Here is a 20,193-nt window from a genome sequence, read left to right as displayed (position 1 = left end):
TTGAGGGTTGTGGGTAAGTATTCTTACGTTCATTTACAGACGGGGAAACTGAAACAAGACAGACAAAATCATTTACCATACCACAGAGCAAGTCAGCTAGAATTGGAATTCAGTGCTTTTGAGCCCCAACAGTGGTTCATCCCACCAAATCACACTGCCATACTATCGGAGAGAATGAGCATTCCCAGCTCTCATTGACTTCAGCTGCAGTTGTGAGCATCAAGCACCTCTACAAATCAAGCCCCAATTTTTTTCAAGTTGGGCACCCAGAAAATAAGTAGCATACAACTAGTGGGCACCTGGGAAAATGCTGGTCTAAATGATTTGCCCAGAATCACAAAAGGAATCTATGGCAGGAACAGAAACCTAATCTCCTCAGTGGCATTCAACCGCCTTAACTATGACAAAATTCTGTGACAGACTGATAATATCCTGTATTATCCTGAATAAACCTTATGGAATTAAGATAAACTTTACTGAATGAAGTTTAATGAATTAGGGTTAACACCTTTGGAGCTCATTGTATTGCAAATGCAAATGTTTATGTACTATTGTGAGAGTGTATGGAATTTAGCAGAAAAACAAGATTAATGAAATCAGTGGAAAGAATTAGGAAGTTCAAAGGTCTTTCTGGATCAATACATATAAAGCGGATTTCTTTCAGAAACACAATGAGGTGAGGGGAATGCAAATTCTCTCCCTCCAAAGCCAACCTTCTGAAGATATACAAAGGGTCTCTCTCCCCAGGGTGTACTACCTACCTGCTTCTGGAAACTCCAGTTCAAAACCCCCTGGGCTGTATAAAAAGGGAACTGAATATGTTATGAGGGTGCTTGTTCTAAGATGAAGTCACAAGGATGCCCGTAGGATGAGTTACTAAAATACTGCACTTGCTAGAGCCCCTAGGATGAACTCTGGTAAGCTTATTAGCATAGGTTCTTTTATGGTTTTTAATATGTTTTCTCTGTTATTCTTTACCTTAAAAATAAAGTAGACTTGCTTAGAAAGAACTGTATAGTAACTTATATCTGTAGCAATTACACTGTTATCTGTCTCTGAAGAGAAGACAAGAAGGTATCTTTGGGCAACCTGTCTGCATTGGGAACAACAAGTGAAGGCATGGGCACTGTCCAACCTGAGAATACCCTGATCAATAGGCAGAGATGCATTTTTCCACCCAAGAGAGGGAACTGCTGTGGAACTGAAAGCCAAGAGTGGGTACCCTTGCTGAATCACTGACAAGAAAATACAGGTGCAGTTGCCATAACATGACACATACTTTCTCTTCTTTCAGTCCTCTGCCTTATTCATTCCACAATTCTAATTTTTGTAACAAGTGAGGCAAGGGTTCTACAGACAACCACCTCATTCACTAGGCTAACACTGATTTATTCCCTGCACGCTACCCATCTTGTGCACTGAAGGAGGCAATGGGTCCTATTAAAAAAAAAAAAAAAGTACCTCATGTAATTAAAGACTGTATTATTATGCATACCTATGAAAACAGAATTAAGGTTGCACAGGGAATGATGGATTTTAGCAGTCAGCCTTAGCAACCTTAGCAAAAAAAAAACACTCCACAATAAACAAAAACTGAGTACAGGAGAAGCAAAAGTAGAGTCTTTTTCTAAGAAGCAGTCAGTCAGTTTAAGAAAGAAAAAGCTAGCCAGCGTCTCAGATCTAGCTCCAAGTCTACAATTTAGGGCTAGATACAAAAAAACTGAACATCCTAAACAGCTTAGTGCAAATAACACCATGCCTTTAATAGGGGGTGGGGCGGGAGTGTTGAATTAATTCTGAATCTATATGAAACACTTGCAGCACTAATGTTTAAAATGTGCCATGAGGACATCATTAGCATCTTCTAACAAATTCCTCAGGATAAGTCTACACTTTTGTTCTTCAGAATATTTCTTATAGCTATACAATTAAATTTATGAAGGCTTAAATTGACTCACTTGTCATCAATGCTATTCTGATAATATATGTGCAAAAGTTTATCCTTTATCCAGCTCACTTTCTCTGCAGCATCTTTGCCAGCCTCAGCATGAAGACAATACTTCTTGTATAGCTGGGCAAGTCCCATCATAGCTTCTTTTCTTACTCGCCACTTAAGAGAAAAATATGTTTATTAAATATCTATCACAAACACACACAATATATACTAAATGCAATGAAGTGAGAAAGACAAAGTTAACAGACAGATGCAGTAAACACTCTGAACTTTAATTCATGGAAGCAACCAGAACAGAACAGAACAATGATTCATTTAGTTAGGTATTACTGTCTCCTACATAATGATCTACATTGGAAGCTTCTGAAGATCCAACTTTTCCTCTCTCTCCACCCCAAAGAAGTTCATGAAGCTGCAATTGTGATATGTGTACTTTTGGAGAGAATTTCTTCCACATCTCAGCTAGTCCTGAAGTATGAGAATTCATAGTGCTTGTGACAGACTGACAATGTCCTGAATTTATTTTATTGAATTACATTAAACCTTACTGAACTAAGGTTCATACTTTGGTGGTATATGATATTTGAAATGCAAATGTTTTTGTGAGATTGTATAGAAATTCTTTAACAGAAAGAAAAGATTAATGCAATCTCCAGAAGGTATCATGAAGTTCAAAGGTCTTTTTGGAAAAATAGGTGTGATGAGGATTTCCTAGTAAGTACCTTGGGTTGAGAGGGATGCAAATTATCCCCTCAGAAGACAACCTTTGAATATATGTCCTATGAGAGAGAGAGAGACTCATTGTGTACTAATTACCTGCATCTGGAAACTCCAGATCAAAGACCCTGAAAGGGCAAACTGAACAGGTTATGAGTATGATTGTCTTAGCTCAAGCTGTGATAAACTGATAACCCCAAGGACTCCCCAGGGTTGGGGTTAAAGGACTTATCTTTCCAGAATCCATGTTACGGCCGGGGTTAATTCTAGTAAGCCTATTACCATACATTTATACTGTTTTGTTGTTCTTAATGTTTTTTCTTTAATACTTTTTACCTTAAGGATAAAGTAGGTCTGCTTAGAAAGAACTGTGCAGTAGTTATAACTGTTGATAATCACTCTCTGGAGAGAAAGAAAGCAGGTGTCCTTCGGGCAACCTATCTATGCTGGGAAATACAGAGTACTGTGCAGTCTGGGAATACCCCAGTCAGAAGGGAGAGACACAGAGGTCTTCACGCAGGAAAGGCAATGGCCGAGGGGAAATATTGGTGCAGTTCCCCTGAACTGTGACAGTGCTCATAATTTTTTAATCCTATCTAGTGTAATTGCATTCATGTAGTGTGTCTAATCTCATTCCAATTTTACTAAACTATTTGCCTCCATACTGTCCACTCATTTTATAAAGCTCTTATGCCTCCCTCTCAGTATTATTCATTAGTGGCAATGCTCAAAGGCCCCAATTATGCTAGTGGTCCTACCCCAAAGAGGTTACATTTTTCTTGTAAAAAATGAATTCTGATTTCAATCCATCGTTGTATGGAAGTGTCTCAAATCCTATTTTGCTCAAACCACTTTCTATTTCTACCAACTCCTTTTTCAGCTGGAATAACCAAAATTAATCCATTATTTATCCCAAGGACCTTTGTTGAGTTGATGAGAGAACTTTCATCTTGCCAAATCATTGCAAACTAAAGTTCCCCATTCTAAAATTGACAGTGCATGGACAATTTGCTACATCCACAGAGAACCCCACTGAAGTTAATGGAGCTCTCTACATGAACAGAGAAGTCTGCTGATACACCATCAATTGAATAGTCAGGAGCTATTCCATATAAAGAGGGAAAAATCAGATCCATGTTTTGCCATATATTTCTTAAATCACAAAGCAATTCACAATCAGTAACATTGGATGTAGGTAAAAGGCAAAAAGAAAAGGAGTACTTGTATCACCTTAGAGACTACCCAATTTATTTGAGCATGAGCTTTCGTGAGCTATAGCATCTGATGAAGTGAGCTGTAGCTCACGAAAGCTCATGCTCAAATAAATTGGGTAGTCTCTAAGGTGCCACAAGTACTCCTTTTCTTTTTGCGAATACAGACTAACACGGCTGTTACTCTGAAACCGGTAAAAGGCAAGACACTATGAATTTTCCACTAGGTGGCATGACATATCATGCAGATTTTAGAACAGAAAACTTTCAAGTACACATAAAATCAATTATATGTTATAAAATATTTACATCTTTGTGGGTATTTGCCTACTTACCTACCAACTAAAACAAACTAAGAAGAAAAAGTATTACAAAAATATTTATTTTTCAAAAAGTAGTAAAATACTGTTTTCCACATTTAGATGTAGATGTTCCCATCTTGAGCTATGTGTTCATTAGATATCATACAGGAGACAGGAAAGACTGAGTTGTCATTGGGAAGAAAGAAGGAAGGTGAAGGAGAAGGATTAGGAGGAAAGGTTTTGGAAAAATTCAGCTTTGGACAGGTTATGCTTAAGATGGCAGTAGAACGTCCATCAAAAGGAGGTATCAGAAGCAGCTTGAAATGTGAAATTGGTAGGCTGGGGAATCACTGGCACAAAGGTAGTAGTTGAAATCATGGGAACAGAGTGGGACAGTAACAGAGAGAACAAGGGAGGGCAGAATCCTGAGAGAATGCGATCAGATGAAGGAGAAATTCAGATATCACAGTGATGGGTGTGGAAAAGAATCTATAGCGAAAAGGGAAGGTAAGAAGCTATTATATGAAAAACTGAAAGATCAGTCAGTAGGGTACTGATCACAGTCAAAGAAGCCAAGAGAGAAGAGAAACAAAAGTTGGAGAATGAGATCATCAGCGTCAAAGGCAGCAGAATGATAAAGAAGGATAAGGATAGAAAAGCGCTCTTTTGATTTAGCTCAAAAGAGATTTAAATACTTTGGTCAAAACCTTCCTGGGATACCTGGTACAATTAATCTCTTCTGTACCTGGGTGAGACAACAGTTTCCTGAGGTTCCAAAGAACCCTTTATTTGTCAGAAAGGTCCTTCTTCAGTTTTCTATTAAATCCAGGATAGAAAAATCACCGGCTTCCCCCTTTTTCCTCAATTCAAGGGGTCTCTAAAACAGGAGCCAGGAAGGTTGTCAGCTCCCCAAATGCTTTTGAATCCTCCTTCAGTGGAGGAGGAAAAGTTAAAACGGGAGATACTCAGGGAAGTGGTTAAAGAGAGAAGGGAGCTTGGAGTCTGTTCCTTTGATTTCTCATCCCAAAGCTACTCACTAAAGTAGACTGACACAAGAGTCTCTTTCTGAGGAAGGGAAAAGTCCCTAGCTGGTCTAGGATGTTTGGGCAAATGGGAACTTGAGCCAACTTTCAAAGGCTGTCCCAAACCTTTCCTTCAATAAGTGTCTTCCTAGAGAATTGAGATGAGATGGCACCATTCAACTTGGAGTCTCTAAGACAAAATGACCTGTTTCATCAGAAGAGGAAAGTGTTTGAACCATTTCTGCAGTGCCCTTTCTACAAGCAGGCTGGGTCTTTAGAAAAAGAGCTCTCCTGGAGGACTCTCATGGATCAGATGCTTTCAGGTCCCCTCTCCTGGAAGCACTAAGACAACTTACACCAATGAATAGAACTAAGTCAGTAGTCTACAAAAATCTTTGAATAGCTGAATAAAAAGAGTAGCCCAAAAAGAATCAGATGGAAACAAATGGATGGACGTGTGTCAAGAACAAGGGCTTGTCCAAGGGGAATATGAACTGTGGAAAGCAAGTATTGTCATCACAAGAACTAGCAGGTACTGATGCAGGAGAGTAGTTAAATGAGGTTTAAAGCCTGTGTCCAGAACTCAAAAGATTACTAGATTCATAATGAGGAGGTCACAAGCAGATATAGAATAATAAGGCAAAAGCTTAAAAAAAACTGATGAATGCTGAGAGCTCACAAAAGTTATATAAGTATCCCTACTCACTTTGAAAGACAACTAAAATACACAGGAGTGAAAGCCTTTTAAAAACACCATGTTATATTACTGTTTACCTCAAATAGTTGTGTGTGCTTTGTAGCCATTTCCAGTCAGCTGTCAATTTTTATTTTTCCCAGAATTTAAGTCCATTAAGCTCTTTTCAGAGATGAATCCCATAAAGAAACCCCATCTAGAGCTGAAGTTAGTCTTCACTGACAAGTTTCTGGGAGGGTGCCTGATTCCTTTAGGCCAATCACACTGTCAGACCTCTGGCTAGTGAGGAGCTGATGGTGAAATTCACAATATTCCTGGCAGAATAATGATCTCATTTCCTTGATATATAGCCCCTGCTCAGACACACTGACTGCATTTCAACAGTCTGCCTTCTAGCGAGAATTAATGTAGCCACTGCATTCTAATTCAGTGGTCTCCAAAGTGGGGTGCATGCACCCCAGGGGGTGCGCAAGATGATCGACTGGGGGGCGCAGCAGGAGGAGCGCTGCCGGAGCAAAAGGGCAGTGCGGCAGGAGGAGCAACGCTGGAGGGGGAAAAAAGGGGGGGGGGGGCGTGGCCCTGAGTCCTCCAGCGTCACTTCTCTCCGGCCGCTGGCTACATGGCTGCCCCTGCTCCTCTTGAGTCCTCCAGCCCAAGCTCTCAGGGCCACATTCTGAAAGGGGCTTTAGAGCCGCAGGCCAGGGCCCTGGGGACCCCTTAGCCCCTGCGTTCCAGGTGGCCCTGCCTGCCCCGGGGGGAAGGGGGGCAGCTCCCAGAATCATGGCTCCCAGAATCGTGGCCATGGGGGTGATGCTGTACTGTGCAGAGCCACCTCCACGCACCCTGCACCAAACAGGAGCTGTCCCAGGTAAGTGCTCTGTACCTCCTGCCTGCCCCAGCCCTGAGCCTCCTCCTGCACTCCAACCCTGAGCGCCCTCCCACACTCTAACTTCCTCCCAGACCCCACCCCCCCACCCCGAGCGCCCCGCTGCACCCCACCCTGAGCGCCTGCTATATCAAAGTGTTAAACCAAGATTTTCAAAAATAATAAAGCATATTCAATCACATTGCTCTCACTAAAATTATTAATAATTTTTTTTTAGTGAGAGCAAAAAGGTTTTTCGTATTGTTAATAAATAAAAACATTATTTTAAAAATAATTTATTTCATCTTTATCTCATTGTTTTTTAATTTCTATTTTTTGTGTATGTTTTATAATTTACACAATATATTAGTACAGTAGTACATGTATATAATTTATACATAAATAAATATACATATATTAGGGGTGCGTGCTCAAAAAATTTTTACTGATAAGGGTGCACGATCAAAAAAGTTTGGAAACCACTGTTCTAATTAACTGCGCAAAACTGTAACCTATATCCTCAATGCATAGAAGATTCAGGTTGGACAGGAACCAACAGTGTGCCCTTCTTGCCAAGAAGGCTAATGGCATTTTGGGCTGTATAAGTAGGGGCACTGCAAGGAGATCGAGGGATGAGATCATTCCCCTCTATTTGGCATTGGTGAGGCCTCATCTGGAGTACTGTGTCCAGTTTTGGGGCCCCACACTACAAGAAGGATGTGGAAAAATTGGAAAACATCCAGCGGAGGGCAACAAAAATGATTAGGGGACTGGAACACATGACTTATGAGGAGAGGCTGAGGGAACTGGAATTGTTTCGTCTGCAGAAGAGAAAAATGAGGAGGCATTTGATAGCTGCTTTCAACTACCTGAAAGGGGGTTCCAAAGAGGATGATGGATCTAGACTGTTCTCAGTGGTAGCAGATGACAGAACAAGGACTAATAGTCTCAAGTTGCAGTGGGGGAGGTTTAGGTTGGATATTAGGAAAAACTTTTTCACTAGGAGGGTGGTGAAGCACTGGGATAGGTTACCTAGGGAGGTGGTGGAATCTCCTTCCTTTGAGGTTTTTAAGGTCAGGCTTGACAAAGCCCTGGCTGGGATGATTTAGTTGGGGACTGGTCCTGCTTTGAGCAGGGGGTTGGACTAGATGATCTTCTGAGGTCCCTTCCAACCCTGATATTCTATGGTTCTATGATTCTATGATTTAAAGGTGGAAATTACTGCAAATAAAATATTATACCTTACCCGTTTATCTAGTGTTCTTTCCCTTACAAAGCCAAGTAGCTGGTCATTGACTAAAGAAAGGTCTCTCTTCCCAGCAGTTATAATTGTAACAATGACATCATGTCGAATCGCTTCTTCTGGGTCATGTGATCTAACCTTCAAGTACTCTGTTACAATTTAAAAAAAATCAAATCAAATCAATTACCATGAAAAGTATACTCAAGTGCTTTTGTTGCAGATGCACAACAAATGACAGTTTATAAGGAAAATTAAAACAACTACACAAACCTCAGTCAAAATGTACAACTATATCAACTACTGCACATAAAATTGTACATAATAATTCTCAGTCCCAAGGTGTTTACAATATAAGTAATACACTAAAAATGTTGTAAATTATTAAAGATTTGTTTGAGTCAAAAATGACAAAATTCCGAGTTAAGGCTGAAACTCAGCTCACTGTTCCTCAATATTTTAGATTATGATGTTTGTAACACACTGTTCTATAATGCCTTCAGGGAGCATTATTTCACAGAAGCATGATCCATCACAACAGACTAAATTAAGGATTTTATTTTAGTCATAGTGCAATCTTCTGTCAATTTAAATAGCATCATTAATATCTAAATATAGAAATTATCATCAAAATCCTATATTTGCCTTAATGCATTAATTTAAAAAAATCTTGTAGAAAAGTCCTTTACAGTATATTTTTTGGGGGAAAAAATGGATTTGCAACAACATTCTGCAACAGCTCCCTGAGAGTTACCACTTCTTCAAAATACATATCAGAATCTTTAAAACGGTCTATTTAAACAGACTATATTGATTTTATGACTTTATAGTTAGATACCTTTTAACAAGAATTTTTTTTGCTGTTTCACTGTAATGATTATTTGAAAATTGTTACAGGGCCATTGTGTCATCTAGTATTTATGGACTACTTGAGTACATCAAATATAGACTCAACAGGCCACAACACAGCTCAAATTATGTAGTGTATGCGTGGAACTGGCCAATATCCAGTAGACCCTCATGAGATCAAACTCATTTACATCAAACTCATTTACAGTTTTAACTTAAACCATATCTGAACCAGAGAGTTTCCAAAGGTGAAAAGTTAGTATTCTCTAAACTACTAGCCAACCTACTAATCCCTTTTTTATAAAATTCTAGAGAAACAGTGAATAGAAATTAAAGGATTTATTTCCTGCTTTAGCTACAAATCACAATGCAAACTTAACTGAGGAGTCACAACCGACATCTCTCTAATCAGACCACATATAAACTTGAACAATTTTACCTTAAGATCCCCCACTTATATTCCTTTACCTAAAATACTTAGAATATATCTTTCCAATGAATATTACTGAGGTCTGGTCTACATTTAAATCTTAGATCGACATTGCTCAGGGCTATGGAAAATCCACATCTAAGCACCACAGTTATGCCAATCTAGTCCCTGGTGTAAATGAAGCTAGAACAACAGAAACATTCCTCCATCCAACCTAGCTACCATTGCTCAGGGAGGTGGAGTTCGTACAATGATGAAAATACCCCTTTTACTGCTATAGTCTTTGTCTACACCACAGGATTACAGTGGTACAGCTATGGCACTGTAGCTATGCTACTAAAGTTCCCATAACATAGATATGGCCTAAGAAAAGACCTGCTGAAGAATACAGATGTCTCAACAGCAAAACATAAGCCATGTCTACACTACCAGCTAAATCGGCACTGCTGTGATCGAAGCAGCAGAGTTGATTTAGCGGGCCTGGTGAAGACATGCAAAGTCAAAGGGCGAGCACTCTCCTATCAACATCTGTACTCCACCTCCCCAACTGGTAGAAGCTATGTCAATGGAAGAACATCTCTCATTGATGTAGCGTGGTGTAGACACCACTGGAAGTCATCCTAAATTATGTCGATTTCAGTTACGTAACTTGCATAAATGAACTAGTGTTACTCAGATCGATTTACAGAGTTAGTGTAGACTAACTCATAGTCTGGTGCATCAATACTAGCAGGTGAAGACAAGCAAAACTAATATTTTCCAGAGATTCCACAATACTGTGGGCACAAATTGAGTCTTAGCAATGATGCCTTATTCCACATTTCCAAAATACGTGAATCATTTAAAAAAAAGGAAAATACAGACCTATTTGCCTACTGTATAAAAATCTGCTCATTCACCTTTAGCAATTACTCAAACATCTGGTTTAAGGGGAAAAAAATCTGGTAAGTGTCCTGACTTTCAGTGTGCCGAGCATTCAGTTCCTACTGAAGTCAGTGGGATCTATTGGTGCTCATCACCACTGAAAATGAGACCAAGCATGCTGAGCACATACCATATGATTATGGTATTAAAAAAAAAGAGTGTGGGGCAAAGGGGACCGAAAAATGAAAATATGCCAAAGGATGTAACTGGTCTTTGTGTTATGTTCTTCCACCCCTGCTTTCCAATTTTCACAATTTAAAACTGGCTATAATGCTGGTCTGCAGGAGGAATTTAATCTTTAGATCATGGGTGGGATTTTGTAGATCAACAGAAGCAGAGTTAGGAAAATGCTGAGTACTTCTGAAAATCCCATTCCACATGCTCAATGGTTAACCTGAAAAAAGAAAAGGAGTACTTGTGGCACCTTAGAGACTAACCAATTTATTTGAGCATAAGCTTTTGTGAGCATCGTGAGATTCATCCGATGAAGTGAGCTGTAGCTCACGAAAGCTTATGCTCAAATAAATTGGTTAGTCTCTAAGGTGCCACAAGTACTCCTTTTCTTTTTGCGAATACAGACTAACACGGCGGCTACTCTGAAACCAATGGTTAACCTGCTCCGTCAGGGCCAAGATTTCATCAAAATTTGAGATGATGAGGTTAAAACTAATTCTACATAGGATAATTTCAATTGGACCACCTTTGTTCTATAAGGCTGGCATCAAAACATACCCAATGTAAAATGCCTACTTTTAAAAAACTCTCTCTTGCCTTCTACAGGAAAATCTACCTTAAATGAATGCCTTAGTACTCCCCATGCAGCACGGGCAAGTCCGGTCTTAACATATTTCAGAAACATATTGCTATGTACTTGAAACAATTGCCTCCCTCAGACAAAAATTATTTTAAACTTTGAATTATGCATCTTACCGGTGAGGTCTTTTGCTAAATCCGGATGGTTCATTAAACAATGACTGGCAAATTTCACACTTTCTAATCTCACAGGGACATGGATATCATTAAATCTAGAGAATGGAAAACAATGCATGTTAATTTTTGGATTATCTTTAAAAATCAATGTTACTCTTTACATCGTCACATAAGTATGTTGAGAATGTGTTATTGTTACATCAACTGCATAAAAATAATTTTAGAGTACAAAATAATACATACAATAGAATTTGTCTTAATCTCCATTAGGTTTTCAAAAAAGTAAAGCTCAAAATGCTTCTTGTGGAAAAAAAAGGGGGCAAAAAGTATCAGGATAGCAATAATACACTTAAATAGGGCCAAGATTACACCCTTGGAGTGTTGAAAATAAGAATCCTCTAATATAATGTTGCATTTGGATATTAGGAAATACTATTTCACTAGGAGGGTGGTGAAGCACTGGAATGGGTTACTTAGGGAGGTGGTAGAATCTCCATCCTTAGAGGTTTTTAAGGCCCGACTTGACAAAGCCTTGGCTGGGATGATTTAGTTGGGGATTGGTCCTGCTTTGAACAGGGTATTGGACTAGATGACCTCCTGAGGTCTCTTCCAACCCTGATATTCTATGATTCTATGATTTTAAATTGCTATTTACTTTAAAAAAAAAAAAGCATGTGGACTTGCGAACACACAAAAAAACCCCACCAACAAAAGCATATACAAATGTCTAGGGAGAGTGAAGTATTGTATTGGAGGTATTTAATAAATACATAGAAAAGATGCTTTTAGGTATAACTTAATGCACCATCATAAACAAGGGTCTTATATTTTGGATCTAAGATCAATTCCTGGTCTTAAGGCAATCTCTTTGCAACTTAACTTTCAATTATTTCTGTTTTAAAACACTTAACATGAATCAAAGATTCCCTATTTTAAAACTCTATTTAATGGAAATCAGAAAAACATAAGAATGACCATACTGGGTCAGACCAATGGTCCATCTACCCCAATATCCTGTCTTCTAAAAGTATCCAATGCCAGATGTTTCAAAGGGAATGAACAGAATAGGTGATTCATCCCCATTGTCCAGTCCTGGCATCTGGCAGTCAGAGGCTTAGGAACATTCAGAACATGCGGCTGACCATCTTGGCTAATAGTCATTGATGGACTTATCCTCCAGGAACTTTTCTAATTCTTTTTTAAATCGAGGTACAGTTTTGACCTTCACAACATCCCCGGCACGGAGTTCCACAGGTTTAGTGTGCGTTGTGTGAAGAAGTACCTCCTTTTGTTTGTTTTAAACTGCTGCCTATTAATTTCATTGGGTGACCCATTTCTTGTGTTGTCACTTTCTCCACACCATTCATGATTTTATATAGACCTCTATCATACCCCCTTTTGTTATCTCTTTTCTCAGTCTTTTTAATCTCTCCTCATATGGAAGCTATTTCATTCCCCTTATTATTTTTGTTCACTTCACTGTACCTTTTCCAGTTCTAATATATCTTTTCTGAGAAGGGGCATCCAGAACTGCATGGTGTTTTCAAGGTGTGGATGGATTTACATAGTGTCATTATGATATTTACTGTCTTATCTAACCCTTTCCTAATGGTTTCTCATATTGTTAGCTTTTTTGTCTGCTGCTGCACATTGAAAAAATGGTTACCCACCTTTTTGTAACTGTTATTCTTCAAGATATGTTGCTCATGTCCATTCTATTCTAGGTGTGCGCGTGCCCACGTGCACAGTCGGAGACTTTTGCCTTAGCGGTATCTGTAGGGACAGCTGTGGCGCCCTCTAGAGTGCCATGCTCATGCGGTGGTATATCAGGTGCTGCTAGCCCTAATCCCTCTCAGTTCCTTCTTGCTGGCAACTCTGACAGAGGGGTAGTAGGGCGGGTAATGGAATGGACATGAACAACACATCTCAAAGAACAACACTTACGAAAAGGTGGGTAACCGTTTTTTCTTCTTCGAGTACTTCTTCACGTCATTTCCACTCTAGGTGACTAACAAGTAGTATCCCTGCAGGTGGGCTCAGAGTTCATGGTTGTGCGGCTTGCAGCACTGCTCTACCGAAGCCAGCATCGTCTCAAGCTTGTTAGGTAAGGGGTAGTGAATGTGTGAATGGACGGCCAGGTAGTGGCCTCGCAGATATCCTGAAAGGGCACTTGGGCCAGGAAGGCCAACTAAGAGGCTTGCGCTCTAGCTGAGTGAACAGTGACAACTGCCAGCGGCATCATAGCAGAAATGGATGCAGGAGCTGATCCAAGACGAAATTCTCTGGATAGACACCGGACAACCCTTTATCCTATCTGCCAGAGCGACGAACAACTGAGTCAATTTATGAAATGGACTGGTCCTCTTGATGTAGAAGGCCAGCAGTCTCCTGATGTCCAGGGAATGCAATCTATGCTTCTCCTCAGACTTATAAGGTTTTAGACAGGAGACTGGCAAGAATATGTCCTGGCTCATGTGAAACCACCTTGGGCAGGAAAGCTGGGTGTGGCTGCAAGTGGACCATGTCCTTGAAGAACATGGTATACAGTGGTTCTGAGGTGAGCGTCCTAATCTTGGAAACCCTCCATGCAGAAGTTATTGCCACCAGGAACAACATCTTCCAGGATAGTAGGAGAAGAGAACAGGACGCCAAGAGCTCAAAGGGGACTTGCATGAGCTGCGTGACCACCAGGTTAAGGTCCCACAGAGGGAAAGGATCCCAGGCTCGAGGGTTGTCACTCCAGAATCTTCAGGAACCAGACCGTCATGCCAAGCACGAAGATCGACCTTCCCTGGAATGGAGGTTGAAAGGCCATTACAGCACCAAATGGACCTTAACAGATGAAAGGGACAACCCTGAAATTTAAGATGCACAAGGCAGTACAGGATCAGCTGTAGCGAGGCCTGTGCAAGCCTAATCCCCCGGGTCAAAGCCCAGCATATAAAACGTTTCCATTTGGCCATAAAAGTGGCCCTAGTGGAGGGCTTTCTGCTTCCCAGAAGGACCTCCTGGACTCAGGTCGTGCACTCCTGCTCCTCAGAACTCAGCCAGGGAGCAACCAAGCTGTCAGGTGCAGCACCACCAGGTTTGGGTGCAAGAGCCTGCTGTGATTCTGCAACAGGAGATCCGGCCAATGGAGCAGTGGCATCAGGGCCGACACTGACAGGTCCAGAAGCCTACTGAACCTGTGCTGGCGAGGCCAAGCTGGGGCGATGAGTACAACCTTGGCCCTGTCCTGCTTGACTTTCATGAGGACCCTGTGGAGCAATGGCACCAGCGGGAAAGCGTACATCAGATCCCCCGACTATGGAAGCAGAAAGGCGCCTGACCGGGAGTACCTGTCATGCCCCCAGAATGAGCAGAACTGGTGGCACTTTGTGTTCTGGCAAGTCACAAACAGGTCCACCCGGGGAGACCCCCACTTTCGAAAAATCTTGTTGACCACCTCAGGGTGGAGAGACCACTTGTGGTGAGACGAGAAGGTCCGGCTAAGGTGATCCACCAGAACATTCCTGGCTCCAGGGAGGTGCGCCACCACAAGATGCATGGCATGTTGCACACGTAAGTCCCAGAGTTGGAGGGCTACTTGGCAAAGGGCTGAGGATCTGGCTCCGCCTTACTTGTTGACATAAAACATCGCGGTGGTGGTGTCTGTCAGGAAATGAACCACCTTGCCTTGCAACTGGGATCGAAAAGCCTGGCAGGCCTGGCAAATCACCCTGAGTTCCTTGACAATTAAATGGAGGGAGCAGTCGACCCCTGACTGGCGGCCTTGACTACTGAGCTCTCCCAGGTGGGCTCCCCATCCAAAGTCTGAGGCATCAGACACCGGAGTCAGCGACAGGGACAGAGCCATGAATTCCCTGAAGGATCGGTGCAGTATCCAGCCACCATGCCAGGGATACTCGGACAGAGTCCGGCACCTTGACTACCAGGTCCAGGTCATGTCTGTTGGGGATGCAGACCAATGCCAACCATCCCTGCAACATGCGGAGGTGAAGCTGGGCATGGCAGACCACATATATGCAGGCCTCCACATGACCTAACAACTTTAGGCAGATACAGGCAGTGGTGAGCAGATGATCTCTCACACGGGAGATAACTTCCGACATGGCTCAGAAACAGGACTCCGGGAAGAACGCCCTTGCCCATATGGAGTCGAGAACTGCCCTGATGAATTTGATCCTTTGCATCAATACAAGGGTTGACTTCTCCTTTACTAACAGGCTTAGATTGAGGCTGCTCTGCACATGATCCCACGATCTGCCCTTGATGAGCCAATCATCGAGATAAGGATAGACCTGGACCGCCGGGCATCTCAGGTAAGTGGCTATAGCGGCCATGCATTTTGTAAAGACCCTGGGAGCTGAGGACAGGCCAAAGGGGAGCGCCATAAACTGGAAATGGTGCTGGCCCACCATGAAGCACAGGAACGCTTGTGTCCTCGGAAGACAGAGGTATGGAAACAAGCATCTTTCAGCATACCAGTCGCCAGGATCTAGGGAGGGAATGATGGAGGCCAGGGATACCTTGAGAAACTTTGATTTCTTGAGGTATTTGTTGAGTCATCGCAGGTCCAGAATGAGACGTAGGCCCCCTTTCATCTTCTGGATTAGGAAATAGCGGGAGTAGACCCCTTTCCCCATCATTTCCTGAGGAACCTTCCCTCCTCAGCCACTTACAGCTGCGGTAGGTTGTCCACCTCCTGAACAAGAAGTTGCTTGTGAGAATGGTCCCCGAAGAGGACAGGGAAGAGTGGCCGTAAAGTGGAGGATGTAGCCTGATGACACTACATTTAACACACAATGGTACGAGGTGACCCTTGATCAGGCCTAACGGAAGAGGTGGAGGCGGTTCAGGAAAAAGCAGGACAGATCCAGGGAGGTGACAGATGCATCATTCCCAAGCGCACCCTCAAAATGAACGCTTCTGGTCCCCAGGGTGTTTTGCCGGGACAGACTACGCCAGTGAGTGGGTGGATGAAGGGAGTCGGCAGTTAAACCCTCCATCCCTTCTCCTCGCAGGCTCCTACCGAGGCTGCCAGTGCCTTGGTGGCGGGGGAGGCCGGAACAACTGCCATGCAGGCTGAGGAGTATGCATCCCCAATGAACAGAGTGTTGCTCGGGTGTCCTTTAGGCCATGCAGTCTTGCATCCATTTGGTTGGAAAACAGCCCAACTGTCCAACGGGAGGTCCTGAATGGAGGCCTGCATCTTCTGAGACAGGCCGGCTGTCTGGAGCCTCGAACTGCGCCACATGGTCACTGCCGAGGCGACCACTCGGGTAGCTGAATTGGCTACCCAGGCCACCTGGAGGGAGCACCGAGCTACTACGGTATCTTCCTCCACCAGAGCCCCAAATTCCTGGGCTGCTTCCTGGGACATAGTGTCCATAAACTTAAGGAGAGAATCCCACAAGTTACAATAATAACGCCCCAAGAGGGCCTGATGGTTTGCCACCCGAAACTGGAGACTGGCCATGGAATAAATCTTGCATCCAAACAGGTCCAGTCTCTTGGCCTCTTTATTCTTAAGGATGGAACTGGCTGATCCCTGTTGGTCCTTTTAAATGGCTGCCAATATGATCAATGACCATGGGGGCAGGTGGGTGTGTAAGTATTCAAATCTCTTAGCAAGGACAAAATACTTCTTTTCCGCCCTCTTGGAAGTGGGCGGGATGGAGATGGGGCAATATTCAGAACCTCTTTGTGCACGGAAAGCAGGCTGAACAATGTGTTCACCAGCTCTGCCATTTCCTCCGCTTTGAGCCCCAAGTTAGTGGCCACCTGACAGAACAGTGCATGATACTCCTTGAAGTCATCCAGTGGACTAGCCTTGGAGGGCCCTGCCACTGCCTCGTCCGGAGAGGAGGAGAATGACTGGAGGCATCGGGGGAGGGCCTGGGGCATCGTCACCTGCTGGGCAGGGAGGTCTCAGGGTGGGCACCGATTCCTCCACTACTGTGTCCACCGGCACGTCCTGCATCGAGCCTGGTGCCACCAATACCAACCTTGCTTTGTCCAATGTGGCGATCGAGGACTGGTGGGATTGGGCAACAGCATGACAGGCACGCCCAAGGCACTCCAATAGGGCCATCGTGTCGGCCACTGGCCCTGCTGCCAAGTTGGCATCACCACAGCTAATGTACCTTCCGGAGCCCAGTCATGCTGCTGCCTAGGCGCGCGGGGGGGGGGGGGGGGGGGGGCCACGCATGCTAAACTCCCTCTCTGTGCTAGAGAAGTCCTCCTCCTCTGATGACCAGGGTGGGGTCATCGAGAGCTGGATCTGGCGGCTAACTGTTGCGGCAGGTGACTCGTGCTGGGAAAGGTCCGACCAGTTCCAGGAGCAGGGAAAGCGACGCTGAGCTGGGGAGCATCCCTGAGGTCCTGGTGACCCGTAAAGGCGAACTGGTGACCTGGGCTGATGCGGAAACCAAGGGCATGGCAACACAGGGCTCTGCTTTGATTCCTTAGACCAATGGCGCTCACTTGTCTTGTGCAAGACCCTCATGGTGGGCTTGCCCTCACGGGGAGCCTTAGCAGGTCCATCACTGCACGCAGTACCAGTTGCGGCGGGAGCGCTTCCTGCTCTCCGGGCGCCGGGAGTTGAGAGAGCGTCACCCGTGCCATCAGCCTGGGTCCCCTACCACTCCCCACAGTTGGTGGCGGGTCCCTCGGGGGGGTGGTACTCCCTGGGGCAGATCCCCCTTGCAGCTCTGGTGTGGGCAGGCAGCCCGAGCAGGGTGCTTTCCCCAGCGCTCCTTGATCCGGCTTGCTCGGCGTCGGGTCCCTCTTCTTAGCCTTCTTCTTAGGTACCAGCAAAGGGAACCAGTGGTGGGACAAGCCCAGTGCCAGCGGTGCACTGCACACCGAGGCTGAAGTATTGGGCATTGTATCTGGCTGGGCCGGCTCCGAGGCCGGACATAGAGCAGTCTCCATGAGGAGGGCCATCAAGTGAGTTTTGCGTTCTTTCTGTGTCCTGGGACGAAAGTTCTTACAGATGCAACACTTCTCTTTTATGTCAGATTTTCCCAGGCTCTTCAAACAGCAAAGGTCTCCGACAACTGTGCACCTGGGTGCGCACACACCTAGAAGGAATCGACATGACCAAGCACTCAAAGAACAACAGATGTTTTCAGAGAACTATCCACAATACCACTCAAGAAAGAGACCTTGGAGTTAACAGCTAATTTAGACCCCATCATTTTGTACATATAGTTGGGATTATGTTTTCCAATATGCATTACTTTGCATTGATCAACACTGAATTTCATCTGCCATTTTGTTATCCAGTCACCCAGTTTTGTGAAATCCCTTTGTACCTTTTCACAGTCTGCTTTGGACTTAACGATCTTAAGTCATTTTGTAATGTCTGCAAAATTTGCCACCTCACTATTTATCCCTCTTTCCAGATCATCTATGACTATATGTTGAACAGCACTGGTCCCAGTACTGCTCCCTGGAGGACAAGGGTATTTACTTCTCTCCATTCTGAAAACTGACCATTTATTCCTATCCTTCGTTTCCTGTCTTTTAACCAAAAAAGAAAAGGAGTACTTGTGGCACCTTAGAGACTAACCAATTTATTTGAGCATGAGCTTTCGTGAGCTACGGCTCACTTCATCAGATGTATAAAGTGGAAAATACAGTGAGGAGATTCATATACACACAGACCATGCAAAAATGGATGTTTACCATACACATTGCAAGGAGAGCGACCACTTAAGACGAACCACCACCAGCAGGAGAGTGGGGTGGGGGGAGAGAAAACCTTTTGAAGTGATAATCAAGGTGGGCCATTTCCAGCACATTTCCAGGAGTTAACAAGAACATCTGATTTCAGAGTAACAGCCGTGTTAGTCGGTATTCGCAAAAAGAAAAGGAGTACTTGTGGCATCTTAGAGACTAACCAATTTATTTGAGCATAAGATTTTGTGAGCTACAGCTCACTTCATCGGATGCATACTGTGGAAAGTGTAGAAGATCTTTTTATACACACAAAGCACAAAAAAAACCTCCTCCCACCCCACTCTCCTGCTGGCAATAGCCCATCCAAAGTGATCATTCTCACAATGTGCATGATAATCAAGTTGGGCCATTTCCAGCACAAATCCAGGTTTTCTCACCCCCTCACCCCCCCCACACACAAACCCACTCTCCTGCTGGTAATAGCTTATCTGAAGTGACCACTCTCCTTACAATGTGTATGATAATCAAGGTGGGCCATTTCCAGCACAAATCTAGGATTTAACAAGAACGTCGGGGAGGGTGGGGGGAAACAAGGGGAAATAGGTTACCTTGCATAATGACTTAGCCACTCCCAGTCTCTATTCAAGCCTAAGTTAATTGTATCCAATTTGCAAATGAATTCCAATTCAACAGTTTCTCGCTGGAGTCTGGATTTGAAGTTTTTTTATTGTAATATAGCAACTTTCATGTCTGTAATCGCGTGACCAGAGAGATTGAAGTGTTCTCCGACTGGTTTATGAATGTTATATTTCTTGACATCTGATTTGTGTCCATTTATTCTTTTACGCAGAGACTGTCCAGTCTGACCAATGTACATGGCAGAGGGGCATTGCTGGCACACGATGGCACATATCACATTGGTGGATGTGCAGGTGAACGAGCCTCTGATAGTGTGGCTGATGTTATTAGGCCCTGTGATGGTGTCCCCTGAATAGATATGTGGGCACAATTGGCAACGGGCTTTGTTGCAAGGATAAGTTCCTGGGTTAGTGGTTCTGTTGTGTGGTATGTGGTTGTTGGTGAGTATTTGCTTCAGGTTGCGGGGCTGTCTGTAGGCAAGGACTGGCCTGTCTCCCAAGACTTGTGAGAGTGTTGGGTCATCCTTTAGGATAGGTTGTAGATCCTTAATAATGCGTTGGAGGGGTTTTAGTTGGGGGCTGAAGGTGACCGCTAGTGGCGTTCTGTTATTTTCTTTGTTAGGCCTGTCCTGTAGTAGGTGACTTCTGGGAACTCTTCTGGCTCTATCAATCTGTTTCTTCACTTCCGCAGGTGGGTATTGTAGTTGTAAGAATGCTTGATAGAGATTTTG

At 43.6% G+C, this 20,193-nt stretch overlaps 1 protein-coding gene across 3 annotated transcripts in view; it reads right to left on the bottom strand.

The window, feature by feature from the left end:
- The window catches only part of PDS5A (PDS5 cohesin associated factor A), a 176,875-nt gene that overhangs the window by 67,439 nt on the left and 89,243 nt on the right, over nt 1-20,193 (bottom strand). For all 3 annotated transcript variants that reach the window (XM_048848531.2, XM_048848533.2, XM_048848532.2), the window contains 3 exons: nt 11,139-11,233; nt 8,012-8,157; nt 1,959-2,110 (listed from right to left, as the gene is read on the bottom strand). In XM_048848531.2, coding sequence (XP_048704488.1) covers nt 1,959-2,110; nt 8,012-8,157; nt 11,139-11,233 — 393 coding nt within the window. The remainder of the gene's footprint in view (nt 1-1,958; nt 2,111-8,011; nt 8,158-11,138; nt 11,234-20,193) is intronic.

The sequence above is a fragment of the Caretta caretta genome, chromosome 4 (assembly GCF_965140235.1).
Source record: "Caretta caretta isolate rCarCar2 chromosome 4, rCarCar1.hap1, whole genome shotgun sequence".
Classification (NCBI taxonomy): domain Eukaryota; kingdom Metazoa; phylum Chordata; order Testudines; family Cheloniidae; genus Caretta; species Caretta caretta.
The sequence above is the reverse complement of the archived record's forward strand: the minus strand, read 5'-3'. Positions and strand labels throughout refer to the sequence as shown.